General features: G+C 35.4%; 1 protein-coding gene across 1 annotated transcript; it reads right to left on the bottom strand.

Moving 5' to 3' along the window:
• Nucleotides 1-1,849: 1,849 nt before the first annotated feature.
• On the bottom strand, nucleotides 1,850-19,683 carry Prp31 (pre-mRNA processing factor 31). The gene is made up of 9 exons (XM_076113192.1): nucleotides 19,386-19,683; nucleotides 19,167-19,302; nucleotides 18,724-18,928; nucleotides 18,138-18,280; nucleotides 17,162-17,346; nucleotides 16,732-16,872; nucleotides 16,253-16,402; nucleotides 12,174-12,398; nucleotides 1,850-2,005 (listed from the first exon to the last, which is right to left on the bottom strand). Exons 1-9 carry the CDS (start codon nucleotides 19,578-19,580, stop codon nucleotides 1,895-1,897), a joined length of 1,491 nt encoding a protein of 496 aa, XP_075969307.1. The 5' UTR covers nucleotides 19,581-19,683; the 3' UTR covers nucleotides 1,850-1,894.
• Between the last annotated feature and the right edge of the window lie 55 nt (nucleotides 19,684-19,738).

The following is a 19,738-nucleotide window of genomic DNA, read 5'->3' as shown; positions in this document are numbered from 1 at the left end:
TCAGAAAATCTTAGCCTCACCTGAAAAATAGAATGCAAACAAAAACACCACCTTCGCTAAATACCCTTGACAGCATTTCATTCACATCCTCTAACACCAACATTAAACCTAAAATACCAAATAAACATTACGAAACTCACAGACCATGTGTTAGGTACAAACTTATAAAATACGCGTTATTTACTATAACGAAGAACATTATAACTCAACAAGACATAAAACTATTAAAATGTATGGAATGTGGATAAGTCTGTGTGCCAATCTGTTTAGTAACAGCGAGTAACACTAGCGGTCAGTGCATCTCAACTTGCGTAATACGGATTGAAACACGAGGAAGTGACAGAACTGGAACAAACCTTTCTTTGGATATTCCTCACAATTCATTGCCAAATTAATGAACACTGATACTGTATACGAGGTCCAATGACTATGGTTTTTTTTTTGTTTGTTCAATAAGGTATATTAAGTTCCATTTCATGTTGTGCTGTCTTCCTTTATCTAAACTGTAGTTGTACAAAACTATAAATCGCCAATGTAGTTTTAAAAAAATAGTAATATTGACAATGCTCATGTCATACTAATAAATAATGTCTGTCTAAGAAATTATTAAAATTACACACATGAAAAGCTAGTTAACTTTACTTTGAGAAACAATTGATTTTTGAAGAACCGAGCCCATATTATACGAATGTGTCCATTTATGTGATGTGGTCTGAATATTTGCGCAAGAGTGTGTTTTGTTAGTGTTGAAACAGCATATTGTGATAGAAACATTCGAGATAAGAGAATATTACTCATATCTGTGTGTTTCATTTATAGCGAAAGGTTCACAAGTTATTAAACGGGGCTTTATCCGACCCGAAATTTAATAGAATTCTACGTTTAAATGTAATTTTATTAATGCCTTTATTTGTGAATAAAGCATAACTCATTGATGACATAGTTTTCATTATCTTTAGGCGATAAAACTTGTCCAACTTTATACAAGATCCACGCAGATAGTGCAGGTTGTGAGTACAATAAACATATAGCGTTTGTGAAAGGTAAACCTTTGCTGATTGATTGTAGGTCAAATTTATCAATGCCAGTAATGGCGCACGATAGACAAGTATGGCCACCGCACGCTATGTTGTTTTCATTGGCGATTTGCGACCGTACCTGTGAACATAGTACTATTTCGGTCAAAATTAATGCTATGAAATTGCAATTATTTTTCCTTGCGTGTGCAATTTAGCTTCTGTGAGAATCGACTTGGCTTAATGCCTGCGGTCCGTTTGTTCAATCATCTACGACATGAAAGTGAAATATGTAGGACTTTTATCTGATGCATTGTCTAGTAGGAGAAACAACAAGGCGAATGGAAGCAGGTCGGTACAGTGGACGTCTGAATTTGGTATAAAGAAAGTTAGATAAAAATACAGGTAAAGCTAGCTAATCAAAGGTTAAGTTACCGCCCCTGTGTATGGTCGTTTTCATTAAGTCGTGTAACCTGCACTGCGTGCCCGGTCCGTACATTAAACCAGGCACTTTCCACAAACACATCATAACAGATGCAACAAAATGCATTTCAGAGAAAAATGTCGGCGATTTCACATCCAAGCAGTTGTGCAGTCCGTTTTATTTCTTCAACTTTCTGTCGTTGGCGTCCAAAGAAAGGCAATTAAACAGTATAAATACTATGTTTTATGCAAAGGTCTGTAAAAGCGTTAGATCATTTCTATGACAGTGTACATGTAAATGCGAAACACGAGGCGTAGTGAAATCGCTCGTATGGATACGCTCACGTTGTTGTTGGCCAACTTACCGCTACACTGGCTATAACTAAGATACTAATAAAACAAAGTTTGCTGTCAGACATTTATTGAGAAAACGCTTCAAGTAATTTGACGTGACATTATGTGGTGCCTTTTCCTACAGATAAGAAGCCTGACGTGTTTGAGAAGTATTTGGCGTTTGCTTCGTTGATGCGGGTTTCGGCCGCTTGAGGGTTGACAATTTCGAGACCCTAGAACAAAGAAAAACATAGTTTAACAAAATTTATTTACCACATCATTCACCAAAATGTAGAGCGGGGAAAGCTTAAAGCCACTTTTTGGCAGGTTACTATACTAAAAACGGCTGCTGCACTGAAGTTATGTGGCTAAAACCTCAACTGTCCAATCAAGGAACCGAAAAGCCTTATATCTATAGTTACATACATGGTGTATTATCTGCACTGAGATGATCAACATCATATAAAAATATACTATTCACTAAGTCCACCTACAAAGATTTTGAATGTACCTGTTGTGTTTGCATACCTTTGTTATCTCTGAACAAATCTCGAGGCTCCTCAAGATGGTATTTGGCGCGTGGTACCCGACATTGTGTTACAACATAAAGAGTAAGAGCCAAATATTCTTCCTGAAGCCCGATACAGCTATATTACATAAAAACTTTGCTCTAATAAGCCAAAATATGAAAAACCTCATGGCACAGTATACTGGACTACGACATGGTTTTCAACAGGAAGACATCATAAAGAAAAAAAAAGAAATTAAGCAAAGAAAATGTAAATCTTATTAAAGACGTGACGTTTAGCTCTGAACTGCCGTCTAGATATAGTTTATTCACTTATCATCGCTCTAGTAATTACTAGAGCAACTGAACAAATTAATTTATATGTATTATAAACATAAAATAAACTAACTGCCTATTAGCGAGATTCATCACTGAAGTCACGGAAGGTCGGAATAGAAATCATAGATTCTGTTATAGAGTAATAAAGGAAAGTTGCATAAAACCAATTTGAGGCGTACATCAATTAATTATGTGGTAAATAATGAGACAGCTCGTAACATACAAAGTAACACGCTATGTAATTTCTTCACAAAGAATGGCTGCCTTCCGCACTGATCTACCATCCCGTACGTAAAATGAGTTCTTCATTCCACTCATTATAGTTCATAGCGAGCCTTATTTGTTATTCTTGTCATTAAGCCAAGATTATAATAGAGATGCCAGCATTGCGATCGTTGTAATCCACCAGTAATACGCAAGTAGACAAGTAAGGCAATGCCAATTAATGACTATTCATTTCAATCTCGCTTGTCATGTTTGCTTCTCTTATTGTTGCGTTATTGTTGTTTGTAAATGCTCCTTTTGATGTGATGCAATTAATTTCAGATGGGGTTTTGTTGGAATTCTAAATAGATATCCATCCGTTAATTTGTTGGCCAACAAATTGTTACTCCTATCGTAAGATTTAAGTGGTCTCACATCATGGTATTTATTCTCAGTTAACCTGTGTCCAAAAATACGCGGACTACATGAAAGCCTTCGTCCATGAAAACGGGTGTAAAAAAAAACCCGTAATGATTTATGAATCTATACGAAGAAAATATATGTTGAAGAAAACGGATAAGTTATTATTTATAGCTGACATTTGACATTTGCATCAATTCTATCACGAAGCAGCACGAGCTTTATGTTTTACATAACCTGTAGACAGACATCACATAAAGTTTAACTACAGATGTAAAATCTTTAATAGAAGTTCGATCCATTCAGTTATTCCGCCGCGGTCAGACAGACAAATTAGTTTCGCTAATGGGATTTCGTGTTTGAGGAAACCATAATGTGTTAGGTTACTTGACCCACTGAATAACTAACGTCTTCGTTTCATCTCAATTATCTCCAAAAGTGTGCTAAAATAACTATCATTATAATCTTAGTAAAAGCACTAATGAAAAATTATGATAGAATACGCCACTTTCCCACATCCACTTAGTCGGTCACTATTCATAGATTTAATTGGTTGATGATCACACCGTAAAAGATGACACAGACAGACAATAATTAACACTGTATCATTTCCATTTGAGCTAAATTCTAGTATTATGGAGGTAGATAAAGCTTACTGAACACTAATAAGAAGCATAAATTAACGATATATTTATTTCGGTAAAAATATGAGCGTAAATATTATCGCTACCGATTATATTGAGGCTTTAGGAGAAAAGACAGGTATACAATACGAAAAGAAGAATCTCTGTACCATAAAAGCCATCGTATAAATTACGTGCATCTATACAAATGTGTACATGAGCAATAGCCTACTGCCCTGTTTCAGTCACTCGGTTCTCACCATAAATATGCGTTAAGATATGACTGCATGCATCAAAATTTCTCTGCAACGAGTAAGGCTCGAAATACACATATGCACTAGAAAGTTAACTATAGTTATATCATCTTTTATGTCACGGTTAATCTAATGTAGCAGCATAGTATCGACTACTAGACAAGGCAACGCCATGCCAGTTGTTTGTCGGTCACTCGTTGACGTCTAGACTTCAATAAGAGGTCGGCAAAACATGGTGTTGCGACGACGACCTATCAGCAGATGATTGCTTCAAGGGATCACGGCAAAGATTCGAGTTCGAGTTTATGTGCAAAGAGCCTAAGAGTTTAGAAATTTGATTCGAGGTATTATAATAACGACAGCGCACTTATCTCGGTTATAGTGTATCAGGTACACGGGGCAATGTGTTGTGTACAGCGTGGAGGGCACAATCTCGCTGATTGCTATCAAGCCAGCTAACGGTCTGTGGATGTGGCAGGTTAACGCGCCAACCACGCCGGGAGGCTATCTGACATATTATTATAAACTGAGCTATTTACTTTCTTAGCTGTTGAGTTAAGGGGCAATCTTCGATCGGTAACCTTTTGGAGCACTCATGGAGAAAATTCTTTCAAAAACGTCAAAATCGTTTCTTGAACCAAGTTATCTAACGATGGATGGATGAAGAAGCTTTGATGTATCTGTCATTTTTTGTATTTAGGTTTGAATGATCTTCAGGAAGAGGAATTTATTACTATTTTTTTACTTTCACATGTTTGCAATCAAAACAAAATGCACCAATAATATTTGATCATGAAATAAGCTAGCTTAAGATGCAGGTACTGTTGAGAAAAAACTTTAATAGATCGTCAGTCTTATTTCATTCTACGTAAGAATTACATTACACCAGCTGGTCCCCTATAATCTCATACTCCATCTACTCGCCGAGCAAAAACGTAATCACATTTACTGGTCAAAAGCCTTAAACTGATAATATAAATCAAAACTTTCTCGGACCGTTCTACAGAAATGCCCTTTAAATGTTCTAGCTAAATGACTATTCCTATTTGATGTATATCTAAAATCTGAACGAGGTTTAACATCGTTTAACCTAAGGGCGTGGCCACATAGCTCAAATACCACGAGCGAAATGTAAACGCGGTGAAAGTAGTGTCCTAACCCGATCGCCTGAAACACTAATAGGTATTTTCTAGACTCGCCTACATGCAAAACTAGTAACTGACCACGGTATTATGACTCCAATAAACGACTAAAACAGTTGCAGGTCGAGCCCTGATGCACCATAATACGTTTTCTACTTTCTCCACAACACGATATGTATTTTAGTTCATATCAAGCTCCTTAACTTTATTAACAACGTTAGTTTCGAGGCAAGGAATTGAGGATTCGTGACGACCATATAGCCACTAACATTTTGTAAGGCTTTATTAAAAAGAAATATTCTGCGATTCAATATGCTGAATTTTAAATTGCCGACGAGTCATAGAATTGATCGAGTGTCTACAATTTATTAGATCAAAGACTTTTTAGATCGTAGAAGACGTAATAAAATCAGCGATCCTAAATTCCGATGACAACGGTTGAGTTAACAAGGCGTAATAAAATAATATTTATAGCTGGCTGGTTTTTGCTGACAACTATCTGCACACAATGAGATATCCGATAAAATCAAATGGGTTATACCATTTTGTATAAACTGACAGACATACTATTCACCATGAGAATAATTTATAGAGACGATGTCAAAGTCTAACGAGATATAAAACTTTAATGAGAAAATCGGTGCAAACACTGGGCCTCTTAAGTTGTTTTCTTTGCTATTTCAAAGTGCAGTTGAAAGTAGTCGTAAAGTTTCTGTGCATGGCGCCCATTGAACGTTTGACACACTATCGCACAGATAAACAATCACTAATTGGGTTGTTCCGACATAAAAGGACTGTTAAGAAACTCTTGGATCGTTTGATAACCGTTAAGATGAAGCTTGAAGTATGAAACTGGTCAACATTACGGTAAGGGCATGCCGCATGCCAGAGTATCGCAATCAGAATCGCTTGCTAAATAATAACTTACGTAATGTAGGTCCTTAGATACAGTTTTACTGAGTAACTGCTACGAACGGTATTGTGATCAACGCCCGTTCGCACGCCCTCAGATCTGAGTCATCGCCTATTCTTGACCCGCAGTTGAATTTGACTAAACCAGTCTCAAAATTGGAATTGATAGGTTAGGGTCGAATTTCAAAACAATCCAAAGATTGTATTGCCATTATTCATACACATTCGAAAATTAAAGAAGCAAGCTGTAACAACGCTATACTCGAACAATAAATAAATTATGACCTGTCTATTCAAGCAAATCTAATTCATATAAGATACATATCGATTTTGCTTTGTTCTTTAAATTCAGCCTTTGCAGTCCGGCAGTAAAATATCACAAGTGTATCACTAGTTGAAATCTGAGTGACATTTAAGAGTGCGACTGTAAGGTGTGTAAGCATTCATTACGTAACGTGTTACGGCTGTCTTTGCATGCTGAAGAGTGGTAACGATGGCCACAGTATTATAGATCGCGATGTTTTGCAACACCGTGCTCTGAACCCGATGGGTGTTCATTATACAACCACATACCAACAATAGTTGGTGACACCGATTGCAATTTCAAGAGTCTTTTTCAATAAATGATCAGGGAAAGTAAAAACATTTTGTAACTTTTATTACACGATTGCGTACCTATACACTTTATGGTAGTCCCAAAAAGACTTCATGTAAGAATCAATAGGCCGGGTGATCATTTGTATAGCATAAAAATAATACGCACAGCGAGTTTCTTTCAATAAATTCTGACAATACAATCACCCAACCACAAAGACTAGCGAGTCAATCGGAACAATTTCGCAACTGTACAAAAAACTACAGACGATTTTTCAATGAGATCCAAGAGCTTAACGAATATAACGTTAGCTCATATGAACCGTGATATCGCTTGCTCAAGGGCGTATCGAGATGTACGTGAGATACAATGTTAAAGACCCCCATGGTCGCCTTGTGCCGTATGTAATAGCGCTAATAATGGGAACCGCGGTGGTGCGGAAAATATAAACACGTAATTATCCTCACAGATTGTTATAAATGTGAAAAAAACTTCGACGGTAATGAGCTACGAGTATCTTTGTTATGAAGTAAACATTTTTAGTATGTAATATTACGGTAACATGTGGAGGCAAATGACCTTTTTCTTAGGGATTTTCGTGGAAATTGTAACAGCGTAGGCATTTATATCATGAACTTTTCTCTTTGTGTTAAGCCGCTGTTGTATGCGCGATAATTTTGTGTGTAACATAAGAATGCAAAGAGACACAGATGTTCAGTTATATTATTACGTCAATTTGCAGTTTGCAACATGGTAACCGAGAGCAGTATAACTAAATGGCAGATTTAGTTTCTTAAAATCATAAAGCTTTAAGCTGGTAATTGACTTGCGGTTACAACTTGCGCCATTTTCTTTGAGCCAGCGCGTCTGCACGTACCAATGCAGTTAGGATGCAACCCGTCTGTCTACGTCCTAAGTACATAGTAACATTTATGCAACTGTTTATTGTGCTGATATAATATCCGCGAGCGACAGAGGGGCGACGTGGAATGAATAGGCAGACGCGATCTGATTCAATACTGTTGCCGCGCCGTTTAATCGAGATAAAGGATGATTTGATGGCAACGAACTCCGCCTGAAGGGATTCAAGCTTACAAAGTCAAACTATTCACAGAAGGATCTACTTAATATGAACCAGTGTGTTGTGAATAGTTATTATTCTATTCCACATCGTAATAGAAAACATGAAGTTTTGTTATTTTAACTAGATATTGGCACAGACGGCATTAAAATAGGCATGTACCGGGATGTAAAGCTGATAATCGGAATGTTTTCAAGTGTCTACCGCATCATGATATATATTGCTCCGGCGCGGCGATCATTTATCAAACAGTAATCATGACTGCTTCAAATCACTAGTACATTTTTTGCAGCGATAGTGACGAAGCAACATAAACAGAAGAGGACACGGCAGACACGGTTTGTTTCGATACAATTGTCACGTAGTATCTATTGAATGAGATAAAAATAGGATGACCGAGCAAAGGCCTTGACTGAGAAAGGTTTATTCCACGAATTGGTGACGTTTTTCTTTCCACGATACTGTCGGACCAACCTCTTTGAGTATATAAAGTCAGTCAGTGCGTTAGTCATCATCTAGATTTCATTGACCTGTATTGACGCGTGGTTTAAGAGCAGACTCAGGAAACACCTTTACACTTAACTATTTAAAAGTAACACGTATTAAATGTGATGCCTGCTGATGACATAAAAGATAAATTATCGTACCATAGTTACTGTAGTACAGGATTGTTATAGATGTTAGTGAAATGGTGTAATGAATACATAAAGAAATCACCAATACGTTATTGTAAGACTCCGTCCAGAAGGTTTGTTGTGATTATTTATTTATAACGTAAAGATAATCCCATAAGATTTCTACATTAGTTTTAAAGCCGACAGCCTACCACCGGATACACATCCATTGTTTACATTTAGGTCGTAGTTTATAAACATAAGTCTATTGTCAGATCGCAATTACGTATAGATAAGAGGCGGGGAATCTCAAAACTATTATGTTATAATGAGAAGATGGCTCTATTCTTGTTATGTATAAGCTGGTAAATGAATACGTGAGACTATGTACTCAATTACAGCACAAGGCGGCCTGAGTCGACAATGCAAACATCGTACATCGACATACATATTTTTTTTACAATAGTCAACGCGTTGTGTAATTTTAAAACGTTTATGTAGTTTTTGTTTTCCTGTACTATAATGTTTAAACGTTTTGATTGATATGATGTCTGTGTTTTGATTGTATAATGCAAATGCCATTCTAATGTCTAGGTTTGTTTTAGATTTTATTTTCATATGGATACATTGTGGATAGATTTCTATAAATCTATAGCAAATTAGCAATAGCGGGGAGAGCCTTTGATTTTATAAAATAAACGAAAATAGGTTTACATCTTACTTACAAAACCTAACGTCTAAGGATCTTTTTACTTACATTTACCCCAATTAGAAATTTATTCTTGAGAGTATTCAACAAGAGATTTCTCCAATAATTTCTGAGTTCATCTTGTCTATTACATTATTAAGTGAAAAGTCTATCAACAATCTTTCGATTAAGTAATTATTGAATGTAAAAGTAACAATCAAAAATTATTATAACGGATGTATTTGTATTACGTGTATTTTAAAAGCAAATCTTTCACGTCTCATTCACTTAATCAATAATCTTAATATGTGCGTCTATTGGGATAAGTCACGTAATTCAGTGTACATTCATAAATATTTGCAAGCTTGATATTGCTTGCTTGTTTGTCAAATAAGGAGTGAATTGCATGCAACGATTAGTGATACTCATTTTTTATTGTTTGAATGTAGATTTTTATCTTTTTCCAATCATAGCTATAAGAGATTGTAGGTATTTAAGATTCTGTATCGTTCACGTGTAACAGTAATTAGTATTCACGTGAGTTAAAATGAATACGATTTTATGTGTGTTTAGGAAACAAAAATGTTCTAAAATATATTATACTAATGGCCAACTTGAACGCTATGGTAAATTCTTGTAAAATCTCTTACAACTATGGTTAATTTCCTTAAAAACTCTTCTGCCTTACCGGTTACAAGTACGCATAGTGTTTATATCCATGGGTGTAAATTTACTTTACACTGAGATCAATCTCTCTTTTTTAATACCAAATTACATGATTACAATCAAGTCTATTTGACATCCTAACCAACACTTGAATAGGTATCACATAGATATCAACTAGTTATTTTTTCCTATCAGTATCGATCTAGTAACCACATATTACCAACTTATGCAACTTACACATGTTAGCAAAAAGACTCGATTATCGAAATGCGATCTATTAAATATGATATATAGTGTAAGTACAAACTAATGGTAGTTAGAAAATCGCATAATAAATAACGAAGATACATGGATAACGTTCAATATAATTGAATATCTCGAGTTAACTCATAAACGACAAAATAAATTGATCTTTCACCACTTCATTTATCAATAGGTTTGATAGCTCTGTTATTACATTGGTAGATAACTCACACTGAGTCACGATTCGCGTACAAATTCTCTAATGTAATTATAATTTTCGATGTGGGCATTACTTAGGAGATCTTTGGAGACTTGTATCTGATAGGTGAAGTTTGGTTTTAACAGTCAGCTCCAAGTCAGTGAACATATTCAATGTTTCGAAATCCTATATTCTCAAGTAAGTATGCATATAATTACATTGAAATATATTTGACGTAGATTAAAATGTTTAATATAAACGAATTCTACCTGATTTTGGGTACCTACTTATTAAGGTTTCCAAACATTGAAAGATGAAGATAAAAAAAAACTAGTGTCTATTTTCAGAATCAAGGGTTTTATTGCTCGTTCTTCCTTTATCCGAAATAGGCTCTAAAACGACAAGGAAAGTGGTTTCGGAGAAAGACTTTATCTTTAACTAATTATATTAATTAGCAGGATCTCGTATACAAGATTTATGAGCGAAGAACCATTCACTATTCAACGATATTCAGATTCGAATTTTCTAAAGAAAACGTTAGACATTTCTAAAAGCTGCCAAAGCAATGCTTCCAAAGTTTTTGTATATGTTACTGTAAAAGCCCGAACGGTGGTAAATCCTAAGATTTTCCGGTATAACCTAAGATTTACCAACTCGCAATGGTAAAAGTCCGAACAATTCTTTTATTTCGAACTTTTACCTATATTCACTTGATGATATCAAGATGTCGCCGGAGCCCCGCTTTGCGGGGCTCCTCCTTCTGGGTGGTTAAAAAAAAATAACCACGAAGGCTAAGGTGGGAGCTTCGCTTCGCTCGCTCCCACCTTAGCCTTCTAACCTAACCTACCCATGTCGCTTTGCCCAAAACTCCTTCTTTATAACTATGTCACAGTATATAATTATACCGTGAAATAGTTATAAACATAGTTATGAAGGAGGATTTTTTTATATATCGTTACATAGTTTTTAAACTGTGGCTTGTTCGGACTTTTACCATTGAGAGTTGGTAAATCTTAGGTTTTACCGGAAAATCTTAGGATTTACCACAGTTCGGGCTTTTACAGTAACATATACATTCGAATCTATAGAATTTGTTCCAAATAGAATTTAGTCAAATAGTTGCGGAATTCGGGTAAACTTAAAACATGATCACGATCCCGGGTGGTTGATAGGTCCCGGTCCTTAAATTTAAAAACTTGTTCTAACATAGAGATTCAAAGACATATGTATTTAACAAAATCTGGGAATATTACCTTGCCTTCTAGAGAAAACAAGCACGCATTAGAAAAAAGGAAATTAAAAAGATAAAAATCTGTAATGATATAATACGCAAGTGAACGTCAACAATCGCATCTCACGACATCTGCAATGAAGATTATGTTCTAGCCGTGACTAGAATCAAGTCGTATCGTGATTGCACCTTACTTTTTATCAGACCACCCTACTTCTCATGTTTTATTGCTTCGTATGACGCATGATTACGCCGACAATGATTCGCTATGCAAATTATATAATAAACTGTCTCGCAATAACAGGAGTTATAATGTGTGCTTGTCTCAACGTTTGCTAATCGATTAGACGAATGCATTTTTAATGCGGCATAGATTTTGATGTTTAGTTGTATAATTACAATAATTACATACATTAATACGTTTTTATTATTCAATCATTAATTCTGTTCCTGTTTATGTGAATAGCTTACAAAGTGTAATATTTTTTTGACTTCTTTAATGACTTCTTGACGGGGGTCGCGATACTGATAAGATTTCTACACCGAAAAAATTTATGCGCGATCCAAAAAAGAAAATGATTTCCTTTGGTATAGGTTCTACTTGTTTGTTGTCTGTTGGAAATTTCGCAACGCGAGTATTATTTTCGAATATAGATAGTAAAATTAAGATGTGTTTACATACCTGTAATGGTGTAAAAGCGACTGAAGACGCAGTACCAGAAACTTGTCTCCTAATACTAGTAGCGCCGCCATACTGTTGCTGCTTTTGCAAGTTCTTCTGTAACGTCTTGCTGATACGAACTTTGGTCTTCTCGTCTATCTGAGGTAACCGCACTCGGCCGGTGCTCGACTTGCCGATGGTGCCGCGAGTGTAGCCCAGGTCTTCTTGGTATGCATCGTCTTCGATCTGTTGGGAAAATGTTCAGTGGTAAATTAAAAGTAAAATATAGGTGGGCAAGTGTAAAGGGCGACGATGACGACGCGGTGAGCCGAAAAATTGTTGGCGTGACGACTTGGTCACATGTTTGGATGGCTGGGACGAAATAGCCGAGGATCATGACCAATAGAGGAGTTTGGGTGAGACCTTTGCCCAACAATGAAAGGAAATGTAAAAAAAAGTATAAGAGAAATTGAGATACATTCAACAGCCAGTTGGTATTGGAACCTTTTGGCAAACTGCTGTTTTTCGCTGCTTTTCACGTTTAGATCCGTGCAACAGAGGCTGCTTCGTTTTCGTTCTTTAACAAGTGTTCGTGGTTTGTATGAACCCATAAATTTAAACAAAACCGAGCTCGATGCATCAACCAACCATCCCTCTGTATAAAGTAAGTTACATTGCAAAAATAGAAATTTAAATCCGCAAACCAGGAAACAAGAGCTCTCGACAGTGATTTATAAACGTTTCCACCCAATATCAGATTTTAAAATCACCAAAGAAATATATCAACAGAGTTTCACAGGCCATAAAACAAACTCGTCATGACTTTCAATAAGATCACATCTTGAAGCGAGAGTTAATAAATCTCGTGAAATTTTCTTATGTGCTCGTAAATAAAAGCTTCGATGGATATCAAATTAATTGTACGATATTAACATAGATGGGGTAATTAAGTTTTTCGATCGGTTAGCAATTAAGCGGGGCGACGACCGCAGTGCCATAACATCGTATTTGTGACACACTGTTCTGGAGGATAGCGAACCTTTTGTCTCGAAGTATAAAACTATCGCTAGATCTTCTTTTCTGACTTATTTTGAACAGCAGGATTTTTCTAATCTGTATAATTGGAGTAGGCATTTTGATGCCTACAAAATGTACATCTTAAAATACCAAAATGTAGAACACAGCTCGCAAAACTACTATTTTCCTAATTATTTTATTAATAATTAGGGAAGTTATTTTATGAAACAATGCGACTATTACTGATAGTAGAAACTTAATACTATATTCAAAGGGCTCGAATTCTCAAACATAACTATGATATTTAACATAGAGGTGTTTATCACATAATTTACGAAACAACCTCGTTAGTGTGTCTAGTCGTTAAACAGAATGACTTATTCTTTGTCGCCAGTCACTGAGTGCGTATTGCGCGACTGTTCTACATATAAATTACATGAAAGTTATACGGATGATATAACATTACTGGTCATAATAAGTTATTTTCTTTTGTAGTCAAATAAAAATAACATATAATTTAAGTTCTAATTAATTGATTGATTGTTTGCTTGCATGATTATTTTCAGACTTATCGAAAAAAGCGTAATTAATTTCAATTAACTTGGATATCGGCATTTAATTTCTAATTTTACAACCCGAATGTTTCATTTGTATAGGTATATAATTAAAGTTGATTGAAAAACTTGGTTAACCAGACTCATAGTTAATTCTTTTATGTGATTAATGTTACTTTCAATTACGAAAGTTCGTCGCAAAGAAAATAAGAACAAATTTTGCGCGGTAGTCCATCTAGATCAACCCGTCCGAATAGCACCAAATCTAGTCCACGAAGAGAATCTGTCAAAAATAGGTGAGTAAGGTTAGGTGCTATTCGTGTGCTCTCGATGGACTATTTCCATTTTGCAATCCCATGCTAGACAACATTTGTGTCAGTGTGTATAATTGCAAATCGCAGTAGGAGCACGCGCAACGGGGCCGGCACGGACGTCCGCGCGCTCCAACAGGTCGAGTTCCGGTCTATTTGAGGCGCGCGAAAAAACAGCGCGGGCCACTTCTGCCGAACGATTTGAAATTCAACGCATCTGCCGCGGCCCACCGAGCGCAACGTCACATTTACTGCAAGGATTCCAAGTAGCCGATGTAAAGGTGCCGTCAGATAAATCACAATTTTCCGCTTTCGTACGATTAATGGCGGGTTTCAACGATGTTTTAACTTTTTTTCAGGCTGTATTGTGTGTATAGTGCGAGATTAACTAAACGTGTAAGTTTTGCGGCAGATCAATCATTTTTAATAGGATACGTTTAGATCAACAAGTGTGTTGAATAGTGTTGACAAAATATAAATTAGCTCACTGTTTATGGGCATAGGTACATCATTTATTTACGTCGAGTTTGGATTCGGACATGCTTTGAAGGTTCCAGTATGCTTCTTGACAATTAAATTTAGTTAAATATTGGTGTTTTAAGTGTTTGTTTATGACCCTTTCTCTATTTTATTTTAACACGAACTAGGCAAGTACTGGACAGGCATGCTTTATATTCTTCGGTCGACATTTTATAACGAATAGAATTGCGATAAGAAAAGAGGAAAATTTAAGTGAATATTCGTTTTTGTTGATTATATGGCTTAAAAACCCCCTGTCATAAATCTTTGCTAAAGATTATGGAGTTTAAATAAACATCTGACGTCTTGAGTGTGCAAGCGCCTTCATAAAACCATCAATTATTTCGAAACAACTACTAACATGTAATCCAGCTCTCGCATACCGTATTATCCGTAGTTATTCCCATTTCTTTTGTACAACACTAATGTGAACAATCCACGAGATTGTGATACTATCGTTAATTAAAATGACGATGTAATTTCATTTTAAACGGTAATACTTAGAAATGTTGAACATTTTTACTATTTACTACTACTAGCTGTTTACCACGAATTCGCTTATGTACAAATATTCTTGCGAAATAAACGTAACATAACTTGTGCTTCCCTGAAATATGCAATACATATAAAACCGCTTAATATAATTAATATCAAATAAATTTAACCCACTACCGCCCCACCGACTGACAAGCGACTCTTCCCGTAATGAGAGAATGGCTAAGCCTCGAGTCCACCACGCATTCCTTCAATAACTGTGATATAGAACTTTTTAATATGCAAGGTTTAATCACAATGCCTTACTTCACCGTTAGAACCAGTGATAATAATTTCTAATACACACATAACTTCGAAGTCATTGGGATGTTGATTTGGGTGCGTGCCATGGTGCATGTTTAGAACACTCGGCTATCACTTACGGCTAAATATTACCGAACTTTAATCTGTTTAGCAGTTTAGCAATAAAAGTTTAAACGACAGACAAACATGAATCACTTTTGCGTTCATAATGTCAGTAGTAGTATGTACCGCAATATTAATACTTGTATTTAATTAGGCTCCATTATTTAACTTATATATGTATGTATTAATTTATGATAACAATCAGTTGAAAAGTATAAATAAAAAGTAAATGATTTATAAATTGTAATTAGTCTTCACTTAATACTGGTAGCATATAAATAATCGTCTTAATTGGTATATGAGTCCTTTTTTGTTATATAAATTGCACCTATTTTCTATGTAATAAATAAAAGAAGAGGCGCTCAGATGCAGCCAGTTGCATTCAACGGTATTACTACATATTAGTTTTATGATACCTATAAATAAAATGTTTAAGGGTATATGAAATCAAGCTCAAAACGGTCTTATTCTTGATGGACTGTTGAAGATGTATAGAACATTACAATATTGGACTTTCACAACCCAGTTACCTGTGTACACGATAAGACTGTTACTATAGAAATAAAAAACTTTAACCTATTAATATCCCACTGCTGGGAAAGAATCTCCTCCCGTAATGAAGAAGGGGTTAAGCCTTGAGTAATACACGCTGGCCAATTGCAGGATAAGGACTTCGCATACCTTCAAGAACTGTTCTAAAGAACACACAGGCATTTAAGGTTGCATCACGATATTTGATAGAAATATATTGGCATAATAATAATGAAATAGTATAATAGAAGTCAAACGTTACACTCACGTCGGCGAAGTTAAGCCTGTTGGCGTTCTTTCTGAACTCTGTCATGGCGTAGCGTTCCTTCATCTTGCGCACGCGCTTACCGCCGCGCTTCTTGCGACTTTGTTCTATTGGTTTTGGTAGCGGCTTCACGAATTTTACTGGCGGCGGTTCCTGGTGATAGTAAAATGATTTGAATGTATATTGGACAAGAAATCACAGATTTCTAGGTGTAAAAGGGGGCTGAAAATTCAGTAATTGTAAGTTAGACAATGGACAATTTTTGTAGAAAATAACACAATTTGTCATAGGACTTAATGCCTCAGAAACCGGGCATAAGACAAGCGTATCGTCGTAAAAAACAGCTTGTTTATGTACATATATGGCCACTGAAAATACCATACAGTAGAGTCTGTGAGGAGACACGAGTACTGGATCCACCTAATGACAATATCTGGATAAATTTACGAGCCTCAACTAAAATACAATAACTCTTTGCATACCTGCATTTTGTCCAATTTCTTTTCGATAGATTCTCGTAGAGAACGGCCGATACTACCGTCAGTGCTCTCGTGACAAGCGTCAACGCGTGCAGCTAATGTTATCTTTGTTGACACCAGTTTAGCTGCTTTGTACCTTAGCTCCTATGGACAAACAAATAATTACAAACTTAATAAATAGCACAGAAATACAATATTAGTTGCTGAAGATTTCGTAACCACAAATATTTGTACAAAATTCAACCTAACTTGGAGCCAGAGAAATAGGTGTTTTGTTTTGGGATTGAACCCAAAAAATCAGACATAGTAGAATTGGCATGGCCAGCACGTTTTCCATGGTGCTCAAAGCACGACAATGCTATACATACAAAATATGACCTATTTCGTTTGGAACAGTTAAATAATGTGAGTCAAGAAAAAATATTGTACTTACAGGTGGTGTATCTTGTACTATTGAAGAAAAGTAAATAAAACCAGTGTGTGGTAATGCCGCAGCTTGCGAAAATCCTGACAAGGTCTTCTTTTGTTGGCCAAGAGGAAGAATATTGCATGATGGCATTTTAGCTAATTTCGATAACCCACCAGCCACACCTAAGATTTTGGCTGCTGTTGATGCACCTAAAATAAAAACCTAGCATTAAACACAAACAATGAAAAAAAACAAGTTAAGACACACCTAGACAACACAATCTATACACTAACATTTAAATTCCTATTTTTCAAACCCATTCAGGCTATGAAGTACTACAAAGTTCCTATGATGTACTATATTATGTTGTTGTACAAGTGTAAATATGTGAAAACAAATCTGTTCTAATTTATTGTAGACTCATAAATGTGCAGTCAATTTATGTTAATGTAACCAAACACCTAAACAAACCTGACCCACATTTTTTTGGCATCAATACTATTTGGTAGTATACATATATGGAGGAAGGAAACACACATTTTGCACAAAAGACAATATGAGTCACTTAGTATTTGGTTGGTCCAAGGTCATAAGGACTTAATATAGTAGTAAAATTTATTAAGGATTTACTTTAGAAGTAAACATAGTATAAAAAATACCTTAGATGGATACACTATTAAGAAAACAACCCACAAACTTTTCTATTATATAGTAAGAATAACAAAATCATTGTAAGATTCAAGTTCATGCTATATACATACAGCATGTTCTTTGAAGTTTAAGCCAAGATATAGCTTCATAGCAGAACCCCAAATATGAAAGTTCTCTATGAATATTTCATTAGTATAAATTTTAATGAAAACATAGACCACTGTCAGCCTCTAAAATCTTTATATCCTAACACTTAAATAATTTAATGTATGTGTTATGTGAAATGTATAATCCACAAAAACACCAAACTGTCTCATGTAACCAATTCCAAAATAAAACAGATACTTACCAACAATTGCAGTTATATTTGGTGCAATGAAAGCCATTCTACTTTCAACATATTCAAAAATGTTTGATTTAAAATTATTCAGCTCTGTCGCCATGTCACATGCTTCATTTATTTCAGCTAGCTCTTTCTCTGTCAATAACTTTCTAAAATGAAAACAATACTGGATTAATGTCTTATTAGTATATTATTCAGAAGCATAAGCACTTTGTATTGCTTTGTTGTTCATCTAACATTTGATTTCCAGCTATGAATATTTTTTACTATTTATAGAGATGAGATAAAGAGTGCAAAGGTAGATTTTCTGATGGTCCATCAATAAAATCTATACTTTCAGTAATCCATCTGTGAATTGAGTTTCTATGATGAAACTGAGACAATAAAATATGGCAGTAATTATAAACCCAAGAATGGACATAAGGTGGCTAAATTCACTGATATCTTACAAAACATAGGGCTAGTTCTACAACTCAGTCAGTTTCACAACAATATATATGGGAAAAATTACCAATATTTCATTGCAAAAGGTTGCTAATACTTATTAAGAAGTAGCAAAACTTAATAATATGACATAAATAACTTTACTAACCCTTGTGTTGTAGAAGCAGTTACAGACACAATCATAATAGTAGCCTGAGTAAGGAAGCTCTGTAGTGTCTCATTGTTCTTAGCCTGGTCTAAATCATTGCCGAGTTCTCTCACAGACCGTATGTAGTCCTGTGGCGATATGATCAGGGATTCCAGTTCTGGAAACCTTTTCTGGTACTTATCCCGAACATATCTGTGGATAATAGCTGAAAAATGGAATATTTGTCTTATGTTTGTGTTGGCCTAACAGCGAAGCAGTGTTTTTGGTTTATATAGTTGTATCTTGGCAAGGACACATTTTCTAATACCATTTCATAAAAGTTGTTTTGAGACTATACTTTTTTACAAAATGGGTTTAATATTATTAATGAATCTATTATTGCTAAAATGCTCTACTAAAACCAGAATAAAGCAAATTGATATAACTATGGACTTGAAACCTACCAATTTCTCCGTCAATTTCTACAGCTATGTTGTTAGCTTCTACAATAAGCTGATACTCTGGATCTGTTTCCATCAGCCCCGTCACTTCTACCTTTTGCCTATTATTACCAATATTGTGTTCGATTTCTGTCATCACCTGAAATCAGGTTACAAAAGTATAGTCGGCATGCAGTGACACAACAACAGTTATTATTTACTATAGAAATAAAGTAAACTTACGCGTTTCAGACGATCTGAATGTCTCAATTTGGCTAATTCTCTGATAGAAACATTTTTGATGTCTTCTTCTTTGGGAATTACAGGATTTGGAACAGCAAACTCATGGTCTACTTCCATTTTATTTTCGATAAGTGTTTCCAATTCGCCATCGTCATTTTCTTCTAAGTCAGCTAGTAATTCATCAGCTAAAGACATTGTGCTACGCTATAATTAACTTCTTATCCAATAAAATTAGGTTCTCGAAAAATAACTTTAACAAGAGTAATCAGGAGCGTTTACAAACAATCTTTTCGGCCATATTAGTTGAACGAATGAACTAGAACAAAATTGTTCAATAGTAGAGGTGCCCCACT

Source organism: Anticarsia gemmatalis, chromosome 4, assembly GCF_050436995.1.
Source record: "Anticarsia gemmatalis isolate Benzon Research Colony breed Stoneville strain chromosome 4, ilAntGemm2 primary, whole genome shotgun sequence".
NCBI lineage: Eukaryota > Metazoa > Arthropoda > Insecta > Lepidoptera > Erebidae > Anticarsia > Anticarsia gemmatalis.
This window is presented reverse-complemented; position numbering and strand designations above follow the sequence as displayed.

Coding starts and splice junctions, on each gene's coding strand:
- Prp31 (XM_076113192.1), bottom strand. CDS start 19,580: ATGTCTTTAGCTGATGAATTACTAGCTGACTTAGAAGAAAATGACGAT. Junction 16,873..17,161: donor TAGTACAAGATACACCACCT/GTAAGTACAATA, acceptor GTTTGTCCATAG/GAGCTAAGGTACAAAGCAGC. Junction 2,006..12,173: donor TCGCTTTTACACCATTACAG/GTATGTAAACAC, acceptor TCTTTGTTCTAG/GGTCTCGAAATTGTCAACCC.